Genomic DNA, 19996 nt, shown 5'->3' with positions numbered 1-19996 from the left:
TGAGCAAAAGTAGGTGACTGCTTGTGAGCAATAAATGGGTTTCTCCCACTTTATTTCTCACTTTGACTGATTTCAGCTTCAAAGGTTATTTGCCCTGGGCTGGGAACATGTTTTCCCCCTAGAGTTAGGTTTACCCAACCAAGTAACTACTTTGCAGCCATCAAAAGTGGTAAGCTATGGTACAACCACAGTGAAAATAATTGGCAGTTAACATACACCTAACCTATGACCCACCCAAGAGAAATGAAAGCACTTCTCCATAAAAAAGGCATGTACAAGTATACCTGTTAAAGGTAAATGGATAAATCGGGGCATATTCATGTAATGGAATAATAGTAAGCAATAAAAAATAGTGAAGTACAGATAATACATACATGGAGACATCTCAAAAATATTCTCTTGAAAGGAAGAAATTAGACAGTAAAGAGTATATACTCTGTGATTCTTTTTATATGAAGTTCAAGAAGAGGCAAAACTAAGCTATAGTGATAGAAAATCAAAACAGGTGAGGCTTAGTGAAGACTGACTGGAAGGAAGCAAAGGGAACTTTCTGAGGAAAAGTTGATTGGATGGTATTCCATGGGTGTATACACTTGTCAGGACTGAGTGAGCTATGCCCTTAAAATCTGCATTTATTGATATGAATTAAATCTCAATTGAAAAATGAAAAAAATATAAGAAATATATAAGACAAATCTATAGTGACATAGAAAATTTATAATATACATTCTTGTTTTTATTTTTTGTTTAGTTAGAAATAATTTTAAACTCACAGAAAATTTTCAAGACTGAGAATAGTACAAGAACATTCCCTGCTCTTTACTCAGACTCATTCACCTATTCATAACATTTTATTCCCATTTGCTTTATCATTTATTTATTATTTGCTTTTCTCTAGACATTATTATATTCTATAATTTGTATATCTTTCTTTAATATAGTGCATATATAAATATGCACACTTATATCTCTGTATAGTACATATTATCATATAGAATACATATATTACCTATATAGGATAAATATGCAAAGATATATACATATAAAAATACATGTACCATACATATACATATATATCATGTATATATGTATATATATATATATATATGCATATACAGGATCTAGTCTAGGATCAGATGGAGCATATAATTGTCATGTCTCTTTAGTCTCCTTTAATCTGAAACTTTTCCACAACCTTTGTTTGTCTTCTGTGACGTTAGCATTTTTGAAGAACACAGTCCAAAAAAAAATACCTCACTTGGGGCTCATGTGATGGTTTCTCAGGATTTGATTCGGGTTATGCATTCCCAGCTGGAACACTACTTCAGTGATGTCCTGTCCTTTTCAGGGTATTGTGTGTGGAGACACACTTGTTCATCTGCTCCTCATTGGTGATGATAATTTTGATCCCCTAGTCAAAGCATTGTCCAATTTCTCAAATGTATCATAATGTTTTCCCTTGCAGCTAATATGGAGTCATTGGAGAGACATTTTAAGACCACACAAAAAATCCTGCTTCTCCAAAAACTCCTTCTATATTTAATATCCATTGATTCTTGCCGGGAGCAATCTTTATTATATTGGTTGTTAAATAATGATTTTCCAACTCAAGCACTCTTTCAACATTTATTAATCAGAAGGTGGTATTTATTGTAATCTAGAACTTTCCCTTCTTCATATTTATTGATTTGTCTGTTATCATTATGGATTTTTGTTTTTTCAATGGATTATAATTCATGACTGTTTTAAATTATTTTGGTGCTCAAATTGTCCAAAGTTTGGCCAGTAGGAGTCCCTTCAAGCTAGCTCCTGTGTCCTGTGACATGCCCCCATCATTTTTTTTATTTTAGTACTTCCTTACTTTCTGATCTCATATGCTGTGCCAGGCTCATGTCATGCATACCCTAATCCAGCCCTGTAGTTAGCTATAGTTCTGAGAAGCCCAGGCTCCTTTCAGTGTTGAATTAGACCAAGAGCTGGATGCTAGACATAGATGTAGGTGCTTCATGTTGAATTAGACCAAGAGCTAGTGCCATTACTATTCAGGTGTCTTTATTTCTGGGCCTTTTCAGCAGAGTTTGTACATATATGCACATATGCATGCACATGTTTGTAATTATATGCACATATCACATATACATATATGTATGTGTATACATATAAATAATGTATTTAGTCTAGAAATCATGAAGTTCACACTGATACCTTAAATTTTAGGCCATCTAAAATACATTTTTAAGTGAGGATAAAAGCAATGGAAGAAAAGTGTATGTATTATGTTCCCATTGAAATAAGATAGGAGGGGCATGTATGTGATTGTATATGCATAGATTGCCTCAGGAAGAATATATAAGATATGCAAGAAACTGGTTGAAGGGGTTGTCACCTGGATCTAGAACTGGAGGTCTGGGGGTAGGGGTGAGAGGAATATCGTTTTTCTATTTAGATAGACTTTTTTCTGCTTGGATTTAGCACCACCTACACATACTATCTGTTCAAAATAAACAAAAAATCCCCACTTCAACTGAAATTGCTCTGAGAAAATGTTTAACCAATCTCAGTGAAATCTGACCATATTAGACAAAGGGATTTTTCTATTTCCTTTTCTTCTCTTTACTCTCTTTTGTTTCATTTTATATAATGATCAAATTTCCTAAAATATTTTCTCTCTATACATTGGGTATTAGCCAGACTGAAATTTCCCATTCTATTTTTAATACTTATTTTGAAATATTTGAGTGTTTAAGAGGAATGTGAGCCATGAGTTTCTTATTCTGTTTTCCTGAATCGACTAACAGTTAATATTGAGGAAGCAAGACTTTCAATAAGTTCATGAACTTGTCATAATGAACGTGAACATAGTCTCATAAGTTTTGTTCCATTTCAGAGATGAAGACTAGTCAGTTGCTTCTTGTCACTCAAAAAGGCTTGGAATTTTAACTGAGCATTTGACCAAATATCATACGTGTATCCCTGGTTGTATATAAAACTCATATCTCCAAGTAATAATATGTATACAGATAAATAGGTGACTTATGCCCTGTTTTTCATGTGGTACATCTATACTAAGAAGAGAATGAACATCTGCTTTATCTTGATACTATGTCTTCAGCTACTTCAGTTCGTGATAATGTAGATTGGTTCCTTATCCATCATACTTTTAAACTTAAAATCAACTTTTAAAAGAGCTGTCAGTCACTCAAATGATGGGCACATATAGTAGGACAATTTTTAATGCAAAACGTTTACTCCCCTCATTTAAGGCACCAAGTTTGTGAAGAAGATGGCACTCCCCTCATCGCTCTGGTACGCCACATAATTCAGAGTGCAAGGTTACCAAGTATGATGTAATCAAACTTCAAACTATGTATTGTGTTTTTAATGACAGTTCAAACTGTTGGTTTGTCTTCCTTTACTTTGTTTTTAAAACTTGGTTGTGGTATAGCACCTTACTTAGTAGTTCCCTGGCCTCTCTTATTATAATATCTCTCTGCTCACTTCTCGTTAGATCAAAGTTATATTCACAGAGTTCATTTTGCAGGACTCATAAGAATCAGGTGGACCAAGGATGTAATTGTAGTTAAGTCACTTAGCCTCACTGTACCTTTACCCAAGAAGATGGGTGTGTTGATACAGCAAAGGGATCCTGAGTGCCTACTGCTGGCAATTGCCTATTCTGGAACAGCTGTACTCATAGCTGCTTCACAAAATTGTTTTTTGAAGTTATTAAGGCAGTATTACAAAAATCCCCAAAGAGGCTGTGGATATGCAAATTGGTTTCTTAAAATGGAGTTTGTGACATAATACAGGAAACACGTCTTTCATAATTTAAAGATCACTTGTCTCCTTGAAAAGTTTTAAGCTGCTGTACATAAGAACATAAATGTATACCAAAAAGGAAGAAATTATGACATTCTTAATCTATACCACCTGTCCTGAGAATGTGCTTGTTGGATATGATATGGTAAAGTTGGTGCTGCCACAGGAGAAAATGCAAATGAGGCTTGGAAGGAAAAAGTTTGTTATATGCAGAGGTCCCAAAGAAGAGGTTGGCATGCCATGCAGGACGGGAGGGGAAGCATTAGCTATAGGCCAAGAGGCAGAAGCAGGAGGGAGGCAATAACCCAGGCCAGAGCCTTTATCCCGGTTTCCACAGGAAAAGCAAAGCAGGGCAGGGTAAACAGTGTAGCACTATGTAGTTTGAATATTTCTGGCAGGTTTGGGAGCCTAGGTGTGGTCTCTAGTTGCCTGGTACCTGGCCTTCGGGTGATTTAGGGCAAGGGAAATATTGACTTGGTGTGTGAGTGTCAGATAAGGAAGTGGTGGAAGGTATGGGTCTGGGATTGGTTAGTTTGCATATGAAAGGTGTGGTCCCTCTGAGTCCTTTCTGTAATTTCTAAGAATTGGCTAACCCTCAGAGGGCAGTCTCTCCCCAGACAGGGAGGCCACAAATGCCAGAGCATCAGGATGCAGAAAATTGGAAAATATAGTTAATATAATTGGCCCTGTGATGAAAGGATGTCAAATAGACAAATATAGAATCTAAGAAAACTAGAACAATTATTTCCAGTCCAGGTTTACATGCCCAGGGTATCTGTGAGTTTGATGAGCAAAATTATTCTGCTTTTTCCCTTTCTTATATAGAATTTTAAAACTTTTTTTCTCTCTTGACCCTGTGAAGATGAAAAGAGGAAAAAATATTCTATGGTGATATTTACATTCAGTAGGTTTCACTTTTTGGTGTACAGTTGTGTGAGTTTTGACTAATGTGTGGTGTTTTTTAACCACCACAGTAAAGATACAGAATGGTTCCATCGTCCCCCCAAATTTTCTCATGCTGCCCGCTCCCCAGCCCTAACCACTGGCAGCCACTGATCTCTCCATCCCTATGGTTTTGCCTTTTCCAGAGAGTCATATAAATGTAATCATACACCACGTAGTCTTTTGTATCTACCTTCTGTCACTTAGCATAAGACATTTGGATTTCTTCTATGTTGTTGTGTGTGTCAGTAGTTCTTTCCTTTTACTGCTGAATGTTATTCCACATTATATAGATGTTCCACAGTGTATTTATCCAGTTACCAGTGAAGGATATTTGAATTGTTTCTAGTTTTTAGCAATTAAGAATAAAGCTGCTATAAACATTCACATACACTTTTTTTGGTTTTGTTTGTTTTTTGCTGGGCCATATGGCAAGTATGTTTAACACTATAAGAAACTGCCACACTGTTTTGCCAGGCTACCCTGCCATTTTGCATTCTCACTAGCAATGAGGAGCGGTCCAGCTGTTCCATATTCTTGGACTCTTGGTGTGGTAAGTTGGCTTTTTTAGCCCTTTTAGTAGGTTTGTTGTGGTATATCACTGTGGTTTTAGCTTACAGTTCCCTAATTAATGATAATGAACTTCATTTGCTGTATACATTTTCCATCTGATACATTCTTTGGTGAAGCATCTGTTCAAATCTGTTAAATCTCTGCCCATTTTAAATTGTATCTTTTGTCTTATTGTTGAGTTTTGAAAGCTCTTTATGTATTCTGGGTATGAATCCATTGTCAGATATGTGATTTGCAAAAATTTTCTCCTAGTTTGTCTTTCATTCTCCTGACAGTGACTATTGCAGAATTTGGATGAAGTCCAGTATAGGAATGTTTCTTTTATGGGTTGTATTTTTGGTTTATCTCAGAACTCTTTGCCTAACCCAAAGATTTTTCTCCTGATTTTTCTTGTATGTTTTCTTCTCCAAGTTTTATGTTTTACATTTATATTTCTGATCCATTTTGAGTTAATTTTTGAATGAGATTTGAGGTCGAGTTTCTTCCTTTTTTTACATTGCAGTGTCCAGTTGTTCCAGTGCCATTTGTTGAAAACGGAATTATTTCTCCTTTGAATTGACTTTGTACCTTTGTCAAAAGTCAGATTATTGTTTGCCAGGGCTCAGGAATGGGAGGAGAGGGGAATGTATGTGATTATAAAGATTGCATAAGGGAGGACTTTATAGTGATGGTATAGTTCTGCATCTTGATTATACTGGTGGTTACATGAATCTACAGATGTGAGAAAATGACATAGAACTATACATACACTACACCAATGTCAAATTCCTGGTTTTGATGTTGTACCATAATTATGTAAGATGTCACTAATTTGGGGAAATGAAATGCTGCCGTACATGGGACCACTCTGTACTAGCTTTAGCTATATTCCTATGTCCTCTGACCAAGAATCAGTTTTCAAAATAAACAACAAAGAGTGAAAAAATGTAAGGTCATGAGTTAAAGGCTTCAAGGAGCATGTGTCTCAGAGATAGGAGTGAGGGGTCCTGGCTCCTGGCTCGGAGTGAGTAGGAGTTGTGGCATAACGCTGAGACAGTCAGGGTTACTGCAGAGGAATAGAAAGGGATAACCATGACTGTGTCAGCTACCTCTGGATGCTTGGGCATTCATTCTTCAGCAGGGTTTGTTCATCAGCCAGATTGTTAGTTTATAAAAACTCATTCTCTAGCACCTCCGAATGTCCTCCATGCAAGATAAATTAGGGACCCGTCAGCATTCTTCATGTGAGATACATCAATACAGTGAATCTTTTCAATACACTCCTCAAGAGGTCCCTGTATTCTAATTTTATTTTAATATCCACCAGCCTACCATTGGGCTTCTCATGGCAGATATTTTAGGTCTCAGTATAGCACCTGATTTTCGTAGGTGAAGATTATACCTTAGCCTGGGAACTTTTGACAGAATCCACCTAGAGCAAGTCCTGACTTCTTGATAGTTTAGAACTGAGCTCCCTGATGCAAGTCACCAAATTGTTACGGACTATCCAACACTTCGGTATGGCTCAAAGGATATAGTAAACCATCTTTAGATAGAAATACCTGATCAGGCAAAGTTGAAGTATTGTTACAGTAGAATCTAGATGAGCTACTATTTAATTATCTGTGAGGAATATATTATTTGTTCCCCTTATAGATCATTATGTTAAATTCTGTCTCTGACCTTCATGGCTACATTGACAAAAGCCAACTTACAGAGGACTTGGGGGGGACTCTGGAATATCGCCACAGTCAGTGGATAAATCATCGAACTGTGAGTACCAACTTATGTGCCCTTTTCAATGTCTCTCCTTCTTTTCCAGAAGACAGAGCTGTTAAAGAGTAACTAGCAGAGGGTCACTGCCCAGGGCTACCTAACGTCGGGAAGGGCAGAAGGGAAAAGGCTGGGGCTTCCCTTCCCTTCACCTCACCGCGACTTCCGGCTTTGGGGTTTTGGAGGACTTGAATTACACTGTATCTGGGGAGTTTTCAGAATACCAGTACTCTGCTATGCCTCAGAGAAATTAATTTAATTGATCTGGGATGGGTCTCAGATATTAGTGTTTCACAAGACTCCCCAGATGATTCAAATGTACAGACAGATTGAAACTCACTAAGTCAAAAGAAGCTGCATTTGAATACTGTCATCATTACTTACTGTCTGACCTGGGGTCAGTTATGAAACATCTCTGAACTTGTTTCCTCCCTTGTTAATATGAGAGCCAACACAGTGGTTCTCAGCTGGGGGTGGTTTTGCCCCCCAAAGGACATTTGTCCATGTTTTTAGATACAATTTTTGTAGTCATAACTTGGGAGCAGGAGGTTATGGGCAACTGGTGAGTAGGGGCCAGAGCTGCACTAAACATCTTTTAATGCACAAGACAGCCCCCACAACAAAGAATTATCTGGCCCAAATATCAAGAGTGCCAATTATGATAAATTTTGTATTAACAAAGGCTACCTAAAAGTATGATGTGGGGAATAAGTGATAAAATATCTGTGAAAGCACCTGACGTAGAGCCACATAGTTTTCCCTACTTACCCATGTTGGTGGTCATGATGCTAAACTAGAAGGGTCAATAATACTGAAGAAAAGTAAGATTGAAACTCACAAAATAATGTGTGTTTCTATATAAAGTCGCCATTCCCTTTCTCCAAGCTTCTAGCCTGTATATCCTTGAAAAGATTAGGTTTCCTGAGCAAAATCAGAAGCTCCCTTCACGACCCCGATGACACCTTGTGGTGTCAGCACACTTCTTTCTGTATCTGGTTGTTTTGGAAACATGTTGCCCAACATTTAACAATGAACACTTGAACCATATTTAATTAGGTAGGAGCATTCACCCTATTTTACAGTATAATGTTTTGTGATTTATTTTAAGAAAATTTAAGAATTAAACAAAAATAGATTTCTAGCAACATAATGCATTTATTTTGAAGTTACAGATTCTAGTCCCTTCTTCACTTCTTGGGATGCTGGGTGATGCCAAGGAAGGCATGTTCCTTTCTACAACCAAGAGGAAGGCCCACAACCTTGACACGAATCTTTTAAAATTCTCAGTTTTACCAAAGTAGTGGTGACTCCAAGAGAATCTTATGAAGAAAAAAGATTCTAAATAAGTCTAACTATAAAAGATACGGAGGGAAGCTGATGTAGGATATTACATGTGAGTAGGTGTGATGAGAGTCATCCCAGGAAGCAGTTTCACTAAATAAAACATGGAACCTGGAGCCTCTCTCTAAGAAGCCTCTGGCTTGCCTTTGTTTCCAGGATGGCATTTGCAGGCCGCTTACCTGACTCCGAGTTGTTAATGTTGTTATTACTACACTTGCAAGGCACTCTCCTGTGCCCAAGGTCCTTTCCCACTTGGTCTTCCTTTTGATCCTCAAACCCCTGTAAAAACAGCAACCATTATCCCTGTTTCTCAGAGGTGGACATGAGGACCCCAAGGTAATACACTGCTTACCCGAGATCACACAGAGAGGATCAGAATCTGAGCTCTAATTCAAGTGTTCAACTCTCAAAGCCAAGATCTCTTATTGATCTAGTTCTAATTTTGTTAAATCTAGCTTTGATTGCCAAGAGATAGAACAGCATTGTGCTTAAAGAGTGCTAGCTCTGAGTTCAATCCCAGTTCTGCCACTTCTTTTTGTATGACTGAGGGGAAATTACTTAACCTCAACATGTCCCAGTCTCCTCATCTATAGAATGTGGGATGGTGATAATAATAACACCTAACTGAGATGCATTACTAAAAGTAGTACATATAAAGTAAAATACTTAATAATCTCATATTTTCTTACTATAATTCTCCTGATAAATTGGATTTTTTTGTCTATTATCCATCACAGGCTATTAATGAATACAATTGAAAGAGTATCTTATACAAATGTTAGATTATGTGAAAGTAATAACACTTTGATGTGCCTGAAAAAAAGATTTTCTTAAAAGTTAGTGTTTGTCTGACTTTCCAGGCCCAAAGCACCATGATGTTCAAGACTGTGGCAGTAAAAACACTTGTACTAATAGACAAGATTCCACCTACAGCCATACTGCAAATATGAAAATGGTTGATATAGAGAAGACTTTGTGTTCAGACTGTAGGGAGAGGTGTGCCCTGCTTGGAAGCCTTATCATGCCAGCCTCTGCCCTGGCCTTGGCATAGAAAAGGGCCACCTCAGATCAGGCACATTCTTTACAATGTGTGTCTGGGTTTTGAGAAATGTTTTCTCATTATGTAGGAACAGAGACAATATTTTCCCAAATGGAAATTCGGTTGGGTCTCTTTGTTTCTACCAGTCATCCATTAAGCAGCTATTTATGGACCACCTACTGTGTGATAGGCACAGTACATGCCCTGGGGGAACAGAGATGAATGTGACAGTGTGCCTGCCCTTCAGGGGCAAAATTGTCTCTGAATAGAAGGAAATGGGTGAGAATAAATTGTGGAACTCTGAAAAGCCACTCACCTTCACCTGACTCTTCTGATGGTCAGTGTCACTTTTTCTAGTTAGGCCACATGTTTCCTGCTACAGTGCAGCCTGTGAAATGCAGTATCTCACCTGGGAGGTTAGCTGTCAAGTCACTTACTAGTTAGTTAGTAGTTATTCATTTGGGGCAGAGCAGGCTCCTTAGTGGAAGAGACACTGGACAGGTAAATTTTTATAAAGGAGCAAGAGAAAGATGTCTCCAACCCCTCTCCTGTGATCAGACAAAAATGTGACAGAAATGACTCTCTTGAAGGTCACTAGGTATCTAATCACTCTATCTTCTCCCTCTGGGGCCTTATCCTCTCAGCAGCATTTGACAAGCTTCTAGAGTTGTCAGGCAGCCAGTCTGTGTGTGTGAGGGAGGGGGAGGAGAGAGTGCAGCATGGGGCTGGAAGAGAAGAGAAGGGTTTTGGGGGAATGGGGGCCATCCTGCCCTTTTCAGTATTCCCAGTGTAAATTTGGAGTCACATTTAGTATTAGGCATTCTTTGAGTAATGAACAGAGCCCTGACCTTGCTGGCCTTGGCTGAATCCTGTCTTCTTTTCTTCCTTGCTACCCAAGTAATATGATCTTAGGCAATTCACTTGCACCTTCAGTTCTAACTCCTATAAAATGAAGATAAAATAGTTTCTACTTCAGATTATCAAGATGATAGACAAATGTTAGAAGTGAGTACAGTGCATGGCCCATTGCAGGTACTCAAGAGATGGTGACTAGTTCTCCTGCCCTTCTATTGAGAGAGCATATTGGTGAATGTTAATCTCTCACATTGTTATGATTGTCTGACTGTCCAGGCCATTGAAAACTTTGCCTTGACATTGAAGACCACTGCCCAGATGCTCCAGACATTTGGGACCTTTCTGGCTGCGACTGAGCTGCCCAAAAACTTGCCATCCACTGAAGAGCTCCTGATGTCCTATACGAGGCAGAGGGACAAACTGCAGGTGGGTGGTTAGTGGCCCCTCACAGGCAAGCCTCTGTGTTGGCAGATGACCTTCTGGAGAGAGCCCAGACAGAATGAAAAGTTAGGCCTTCTTCTTCCCGTTTCTCCAGTGCCTTTGCAGCCACTGATCATCTTGAACCTTCCAGACAGGCAGTATATGAAGAGAAAAGTCTCTTAAGACTGGCTGATGAATATAAAAGGATTGCAGTTAAGACCTGTGAGAAGCAGGCTGTAAAAGCTTTGTGCTGGCAAGAAGAGGTCTGTGGGCATCCTTTCACAGGCAACAGAGCTGTGATCTGCTCAGGACAGAGGGAGATGTAATAGGCTGAAACTGCCCTGAGTGGAGTAGAGGGAGCCAGCTTTTGAAGCATAAGCTTCTCTGGTGCTGTGTGAAGTTTTGTGGCCAAGTAGTAAGCTGACATGTTCTTTCAGTTTCTCAGGGGTGTGTCTTTCATTTGGGGACTAATTTGAGAAAGAGGACATGGAAGGTGCTCTAAACTGGGTCTGAGGAGAGGCACCTATTAAATGATTCATAAAAGCATGCCATAGCCTGATGAGATGGGAGGATGGCAGATTCTTGCAGGTCATGTGCTAAAGGATAGTCTTCCAGGGGCCTATGAGATGGGTGTCAGTTCCTTCTGCCTCCAGAAGCACAAACAGACCGAATCCTATTTCACAGAACGCTGAAACTCCATAGGGCAGCAAACCGAAGATTAGACGTTTGATGCATTTTAGCACTATCTGTATTCTTGCTGCATGGAACTTGAGGAGAACTGAATTCCTTTGGCTGTGACCCAAAACTTGTAAAAATGCTTTGCTAGGTGGTTGATTTGTTCATTTATTCAACATTCATTGACTACCTACCACTATATATAAAGAAAACAGACCAAAAAATGCGAACCCAAGTAACACAGTTTAATTAGGCAAGTTTCAGAGTCTAGTAGTTGAGGCAGTCTTCCATGTGCCAGGGAGCACTGTTAGATTCTCTCTTTAAAGAGCTTGATATCCAAAAAAGAGTTCAAAATTTATTCTCAAGATTACTCTGAGGAATCAAAAGATCTGGTTTGAAACTGTAAAAGTCTAAAAGCATCCTGGAAAATCTCCGTGGAAATGTCTCTGAGAAGCTTTGACCATTTTCTTTGTCTAACATATTGGCCAACTTCACCTCCCATGATTCTTCAAAGAGATTGCACAGGGTACAGAAGGCTGAGTCTAGGGTGTGGCGTCTGCTAGAGAAGGGTTGACAGTCCAGGCCTAGAGGTCACAGGCCACAGGCACCTGCAGAATGGTCAGTTAGTACATGCACGGGTGCAATGTTGAGGATGGCATGCCTGGCAGAAAGAAGCTGTGAATGGGGCTCTAGGCTTAGACCCATGAGCAAGTGTGTTCTCTGTCTTGTTCCAAGAAGGTTTGGTGAGATTGCAGCAGAAGCACCTAGAGACAATGTGACCAATCAAGGAGGTCTCTAAGAAAAAGGTAAAAAATTTTGGATTTCAGATGAGGACATGTATCTGAGGGGTGAAAGCAATCAGTCAGGTCCTGCTGCATGTGCATTCACGTATCCCAGGAAAGGTAGGTAAGTGCATGTGAGCAGCTGTTTCAGAATTAAAACATGTAACTCTGGGCAAAGGAGGCTAAAACCTCACTGAGATCATGTAGTAGAGTAACTTAGTAGGTCCACATAGTTTGTGGTATTGTCTGACATTTATTAGAAATAACTCTATACTCTAATTATCATATCTCCGTTTGGTTAAACACCCATATCTTACCAGTAAGACAAATGAAAGGAATTTAGGAGGTTCCATTTAATTAGCCTTTAAATAAGAAAGTAAAAGCAAAGTTTTGAATAAATTAAACTGTTAATGCTTGTATTTATAGTCTATACTGCTCTAAAATCAGGAAGAAGACCTATAACTGTTTTAAGATAAAATTTTCAAATGATTTAATTTGTCCAGGTGTTTACCTTGATTAGGAATATAGGTAAATTTGTATTAAAAATATAATTACTTTCTTTTTTGCCAAGTAATGTTAATATTCTTTTAAAGAAAATAGTTTCTTTAAGGCCTTTTTGTGATTACTTATTATTAGCCTAATACAAATTTCATTTATTTGTACCCTAGCTTGTAAATTAGAAGCTAAAATATCAATATCATTAAACTGAAGTTACAGTTTTCCTTTTTTCCATCCAAAAATGCTTTAATGAAAGACAGCATTTATATATTTAAAAAGGAACACTTAAACTGTTATTGATGAGTTAGTGGTTTTGTGGTTATTTATAAATATTATATTCTTATTAGAGTGCCTCCCTTTTAACCCAAAGTTCTACAAATAATTGAATAATTGTTTTCCTTTGGAAAGCAGTTTTTTCCAGTGAAAAACCAGCATAAGAATCATCCTCAGAATAATGATCTTTTTTACCTATTTAGGTATCTATGTAAGTTACAGTGTATGATTTAAAGATTTCTCCCAGCCTGGAGACTTTTTGTCTAAATATTTAGCACAACATTAAGAGATTTCCTTTCTCCTGGGGATCTTTGAGACGCCTTATTTTAGATCAACATAAATGCCTACTTGCCTCTATAATCAACCACAAAAAAAGGAGAATCACTGGATTTGAGAATTTTTATTAACTCATTGCTAGTTCTTTATGGAATTCAGATAATTCTAATTTATTTGTTTTGATTTCCTCAAAATTATCTCCCAAAAGAATCTCTGGTCTTTTGGCCATACTAGTGTAAGATAAATTCTAGCCAAAATAAGCGGGCAAAGAGAGGCAACAAAGGGCCAGGTAATTTATATAAATACCCCCGGGGTGAGGTTCTGTGGCCTTCTTGTCACAGGCCAGAGAAGTCACACCCGGTTAGGGAGGTGGGGGCTGATAAGGGATTAGGAGGGGGAGGAGTGGGCAAGCTATCCTAGGGGGCGTGGAGAGGTATGATTGGCTAAAGGTGACATAATAGACAACTAGAAACTTTTTTTCCTTCCAAGAGGGAGGAGGCTGACATCCGGGTCTTAGTTGGCACATCAGAAGGATGGAATTCAGGAAGAGCTGTCCCCTTTCCATATATGGCACGGACTTTTGGGTCTGGTCTGTTCTCCCCCTATGGCATCTCTCTGTTCTGTTTGCATGTCCTTGTTTTTCCTTTCTCCAGCCTAACAACTAGTATATCAAACCAACCTGTTTACAAAGAAAAAAGGCTCACAGCAGAAGACCCATAACAAACTTTTAAGCAAACTTACGACTTTAAAAAAGTCTTTTCTCTAGAAACATAAATACCTTCCTCCAAGGCTGAGTTACATGTTGGCTCTTAATCCATGTATAGTCAAAGAACACTTCCAGTGTCAATGTTTTATTTTCTGTCCAATCAGATTGTGGGTACTTCAGCTTCATGCTACAAGTTGAAACCTTATTTTCTCAGTGACTTCACTGTGCCACATGAGGACAGAAAGGAAGAGAGAGTCTTGTACACATACCCAACATTGGCCTTCTCTGGGAGAGGCCCAGATCCTGTGAGTCCAGAAAAGCACGTACAACTCAGCACCCTCGTGCCGTTCCTGTGCATGCTTTCCACACATGAATGGAGTCACAATGTATTCAGAGCATGTGCATACAGGGGTTCCATGCTGTTTTGCACATTGCGTCCTTCTCCAAGGAGGACCCTCCCATTTCCTGAGGAAGGGCAACTTGGACAGGCTATGGACCATCTCTTAGTTTATAAGCAGCATGGCGGCACTCTCCCTGCTACCACCAACACCCTATCGGCTCAGAGGAAATCCACTGAGAGCCCTGTGAGCTATTGATATTTCCAAAAGCAGGTCCCTGAGACCTCTTCTAGACTGAGGGCTGGCAGTAAAAAGTTAAATACCCAAAATGATTATGGATTTTTCTTTTCATGGGAATTGAAACTGCTTGAGACCCTTGAGTTCTATGTGGACAACTGGATGTCCACATAGAAAATAAAGAAATTGGATGTTTACCTCATACTATATATAGAAATTAACTCAAAATTTATCAAAGAACTATGCATAAATTCTAAAACTATAAAACTCTTAGAAGTTAAGGTAGGTGTAAATCTTCATGACCTTAGATTAAGTACTGGTTTCTTAGATATAACACCAAAAGCACAAGTGCCCAAAGAAAAAATAAATTTGACATGAAAATTAAGAACTTTTATGCTTCAAAGGACACTATCAAAAAGGTGAAAAGAAAACTAACTGAATGGGAGAAAACATTTGCAAATCATATATCAGATGAGGATCTAATATCCAGAATATATAAACAACACTACAAGTCAACTGTAAGAAGACAATGCAATTTAAAAATGGGCAAAGGATTTGAATAGATATATCTCCAAAGAAGATATGTAATTGTCTATACATATAATGACTAAGACATGTACAACATCATTACTCATTAGGGAAGTGCAAATCAAAACCACAATGACACACCCACTAGAATGGCTATAACAAAAAAGATGGACAATAATGAGTGTAGGTGAGGATGTGAAGAAGAATGTAAACTGATAGGCCCTCAAAAAGTTAAATACAGAGTTACCATCTGACTCTATGTAGAATTGCTGAACTCTGCTCCCAGATATATACACAAGAGAATTGAAAACATATGTTTTACACAAAAACTTATATATGAATGTTCATAGCAGCATTCATAATGTCCCAAATTTGGAAACAACCCACATTTCTATCAACTGATGAATGGATAAAAAATGATATATACGTATATAAAAGTGGTATATACATACAATGGAATATTATTCAGCCATAGAGAACAATGAGATACATGCTGTAACATGTATAAACCTGGAAATAATTATGCAAAGTGAAAGAAGCAGACACAAAGGCCACATATTATATGATTCTGTTTATATGAAATGTCCAGGGAAATCTACATAGAAAGCAGGTAGATTAGTGGTATCCAGGGACTGGGAAAGGGGAGAAATGGAAAGTGACTGCCAATAGGTATGGGGTTTCTTTCTGGGAATGTTCTTTGAAAAAAACCATGGAATGGTACATTTTAAAAGGGTGAATTTTATAGTATGTAAATCATATATCAATTTTAAAAAAGAAAAAGAAATTTAAGCTGTGCAAAGATGATAATAAAATAACTACACCCTTCCTCCCAACTCTGATAAAAAAATTACACACTTTTCTTACTCTGTTTATGATGGCAGACTGTTAGCAAAACAGCTCTTCCTATTGTCTCATGCTGTGCCGGTTTTGGAAGCAGTTGCCAGAGGCAGGCAGTCTCCTTCCTGAGTCCAAGGGGGTGATTGGCACCTCTTTGCCAGTTTTATGTTGGCCAGAAACAGAGCTTTAGCCTTCAGCTCTCAGATGCTTTAGTCAACTGAGGCACTGTACCGTGTGTTCATTCACGTAGGGCAAGATTCTGATAGTTTTGTTGTTGTTGTTAAAATAAGAACTGTAACAGAGCCACAGCCCTTTTTCTCAACATGCAGGATGAGAGGAAAGTGCCAGTGGTCCACCAATTATGTGATAAAGCAATCTTTACAAATATGCATGCTGTTTAGTATTTGTTCTATTCAGTATTCATTCAATTTTGTATTCAGAGATGATAGTTCCTTCAATATTACCAGGGGTAACAAATAATCAAGAAGATAATCAGAATTACAAGTTATTTTTCATAGGCCCTAGAAATAGTTTTGTAGCTTAGGAGTTTTTTTTAAGATTCCTTTGTTTAAACTGTACTTGCAGAAAACATAAGGTAGAAATGGATAGGCACAGAGGTCTTGATTTTGCACAGGAAGACAAAAATTGGTATTTGTTTGAATATTTTCAGTGTTAATACCTTAACAAATCAGTGTTTTGAACTAGTTTTATACCACAGGCAGATCGTTCTCTGTAGCTGCTGAGGAAAGGTGTATCTCATCTCTTTCAGGGACTTCTTTTTTCTAAATTATGAAGACTTGCATTTTAAAGATTGCAAGGTTCTGGATTTCACTGGGCAGCATTATAAACAAAGCAGAACAATAGAGCTAACTTTTGGTGGCAGAAATGGGATAAGCAATAAAAGTGAAATAAGCAGTATAAAGCATTAGTCGTTCATATATTCTCTGGGCTCTGATTCATTCTTTCACTTTTTATTCCATCTCTACCCTCAGCCATGACACAGCCAAGTACAATGCCTGGCATGAATAGTCATTTTTTATAAATATATTTTGAAAGAATGAATAAATGCCTGCCTACAGTGCTTATCCTGGTCATAGGGGAAAACTCCCCCCAGGAAATTTAAGTTCTTTTGAGCCTGAAGTAGTCTGCCTTGCCCTGTTAAGTGGGTTTTCATTTGAACCAACTGCTTGTTTCCATAATGATGGAACTGTAATGATGAGTATACACTGGGACAGCCAGACCAGCTGTTAGCCACTTTTCCCTGGAGTGCCGCACTCCATCTCCCTGGCTTATTTCCTAGGATCCCATAAGACCTCCTCATGATTCTGGCAACTAAAGAGTTATCACGTGGACCACATTGGGCCTCGGCAGGGCTTCAGTGCTGTGTCTCGTGTCTCGACATCTGTGCTGATTGGTCAATGCCTGCTCTATATAGGTATTCAATGTTTTGAAATGTCACTACTGTGGACAAGGGCAAACTCTGTTTTTGGCCTAGGCAGCTTACTTTTACACTTCCCAAGTACCATAGTTCCTCACCTTTCCCTCTGTGTTTATGGCAGATTTTAGTAACCCTGCTGAAGCTGACCAGTGGTCTAGTCCCAAAGCAGTAACCATGTCAACCTGACTTTTCCTTGTAGTTTTTAATAGTGTGAAGGGGATCCACAGTGTATGACATTGCTTTCCAAGACTCCCCTTCCCTCTCACACACTTTGCTCACACTCTGCAGCTCTTTGGGTGTATCTCTCTCGCATTCTCCTTCCAAATGTGTCCTCCCACCCTAACAGTATTCCTCTTCTTCTTTGGCCCCTACACCCTTCCTCCCAACTCTGATCATATATACACACTATATGTGTATATACTTCTAATAATGGCTAGTGCAAGAACCCTGCTAGAATGCTGGAAGCTTAGAGACAGTTAAGAAACTGATGGAGAATAGCCAGGACCCTTTTTGGAGGGTAGGAGGAGTGAAAGCCTAGAGCAGTGACTAATGCAGGCTTTTTCCCTGTTGTATCCTATTTGTCTTTATTCATCTGCAACCTGATTTCTTTTAGATTATTATTAATTCACCCAACTACAAGTATTTAATGAGCATTGATGAGATCAGAAGAAGTGAGGGCTGATACCTGAGATGGAAGAGAAGGAATACCAGCCAGAAGGCCAGCCTGGGACATTACCTGCAGTGGACCAAGCCACAGGGGCGTCCAGAGAATTTTGAGAAGCTAGATCAGGGAAGTCAAGTCTGTCATCATCATCAACCAGATCTGGGAATGACAGGAACTTGCAGAGGGTTGAATTCAGGAGTGAGATGCGAAATGAGGATCAAAGGCCTGAGGCCGAGAGGGCCCTGGGCTTCTGTGTGGATGGAGCAGACTAGCAGAGAACGGCTCTGGCGGGGAGTGAGCTCTGCTGTGTGAAGGCTGGCGCTGGCGGAGGCTGGAGGAGAGTTGGTGTTCATGCGCATGGGGGTGATTGTCCTATAACTATGGGCCTTCACTCTTGGGGCATGCCAGCCAGTGCCTGGTGATAGCCAGGAGCCAAAGCCAGCACTCCAGGAAGCAAAATTCCCGGCCAGGCTCTACCCCTTCGGGCTTTGTGGTCACTACTCAGGTCACAGAGAGTCCACCTGTGCTGCGAAGTCTTTGCTGTGGTCAGCTAGCTGTTGTTAGATCATTACTGCATGGCAGTTTCTAGTACTTACCATTCAATGTCTGTCATTTGCCACTATCTTAGATTAGAACCAGATTTTATTAACTAACTTTGCTTTTAATGTAGAACAGCAGCTTGAGATACACACAAAACTTAAGTTGGTTGCTTTTGAGGAAGGAAAGTAGATGGGCTGGGGACAAAAGATTTACTTTTTCCAACATATACCCTTTTATTTTGAATTTTGAATCATGTGTATGTATTACATATTAAGAATAAGTTAATTAACTTTGAAAGTCTGCAGCTTGACTTCTTTGGCATTTAATTTGCTAAATGGAAAATACACCTGATCTACCATTTTCCTCACCTCAAATCCACCAAGAATTTGCTTTTGTTAATTTTTTCCAAGAGAGACTATATTTTTCTTTCTTTAGGAAGAGCTGAAGTTACTTGGGAAGCAAGGGGCCACATTGCTGTCATGCATTCAAGAACCAGCAACCAAAAATCCTACCAGCAAACTCAATCCCAATGAACTTGAGAATGTAGCTACCATGGAAAGGTGAGTAAGAGAGGCAGAATTGCTTTTTTCAGGAGAGCATCTGTAGAATTGATCTCAAACAACCAAGAGCAGATTGGTGCAGCTACTGTTGGGTCCTGGTGGACTGCGGAAAGAATAATATTTAAGATGACAAAGGGGAAAAGATGGCATCCATCTGGCATCCATATACAGAGATATTTTTATGAGATACCATTCCCTTGTTTTGTATGTTGTCATCCCAGAGTTTAAAGGGATATGGCAGTATTTATTGAGCTTCTCTTCTAAATAACAGTTTGGCTGGGTGCTGTGATTTACACACCTGTCATCTGGGGTGGAAAGAAAGGCAAAAAGCTAAGGTTACCTGGGGGCACATTTTAAAGCACATTAGCGCCATCTGAAGTGAAGCCTGGCACCAGACTAGCACCCTCACACTGAGAATATCCTGACTGAAAAATGGACGATGTGGGAGGCAGTTGTACCATAAGAAAGTCATAGGTGACACTGACTTTCATAAGGAGATTACCCCTGTTAGTAACACTGACTGCAAATATGTCTGTTATCTACATAAGCCTATATGGATTTCTGTGGAAATAAGTACTAACCACAATGCTACTTTCACATTCTTTCTTGACAGGTTATTCATTCAGTTGGATGAAACAGGAAGAGCCTTTAGTCAGTTTTGGTCTGAGCATCTCCTACAGCTTAACCAATACCTACAACTACAGCACTTTGAGCACAATTTTTGTGAGGTGTTATTTTCTCATTTACTAGAGCTTCCTTTTATGGTTCAGTGGCTTCTGGTTTTCTCTTTCCCCTAGAACTCTGGGGCCTGGGCTTCCCTCTTCTCCCTGATCCAGTCTCCTCTGTATAGCTGTGCTTCCTCATAGGCCCTTCTGTTCTCTCTTTTTCAGTGTGCTTTCAGTG

At 39.1% G+C, this 19996-nt stretch overlaps 1 protein-coding gene across 3 annotated transcripts in view; it reads left to right on the top strand.

Moving 5' to 3' along the window:
* Positions 1-19996, top strand: part of MCF2L2 (MCF.2 cell line derived transforming sequence-like 2) — a 274274-nt gene that overhangs the window by 90922 nt on the left and 163356 nt on the right. For 2 of the 3 annotated variants that reach the window (XM_036926715.2, XM_036926718.2), the window contains 4 exons: positions 6970-7086; positions 10598-10747; positions 18969-19093; positions 19707-19821. In XM_036926715.2, the coding sequence (XP_036782610.2) occupies positions 6970-7086; positions 10598-10747; positions 18969-19093; positions 19707-19821 (507 nt within the window). The remainder of the gene's footprint in view (positions 1-6969; positions 7087-10597; positions 10748-18968; positions 19094-19706; positions 19822-19996) is intronic. The other variant, XM_036926717.2, reaches the window with a different exon arrangement.

Source organism: Manis pentadactyla, chromosome 1 (assembly GCF_030020395.1).
Source record: "Manis pentadactyla isolate mManPen7 chromosome 1, mManPen7.hap1, whole genome shotgun sequence".
In the NCBI taxonomy this organism is placed as follows: Eukaryota; Metazoa; Chordata; class Mammalia; order Pholidota; family Manidae; genus Manis; species Manis pentadactyla.
The sequence above is the reverse complement of the archived record's forward strand: the minus strand, read 5'-3'. Positions and strand labels throughout refer to the sequence as shown.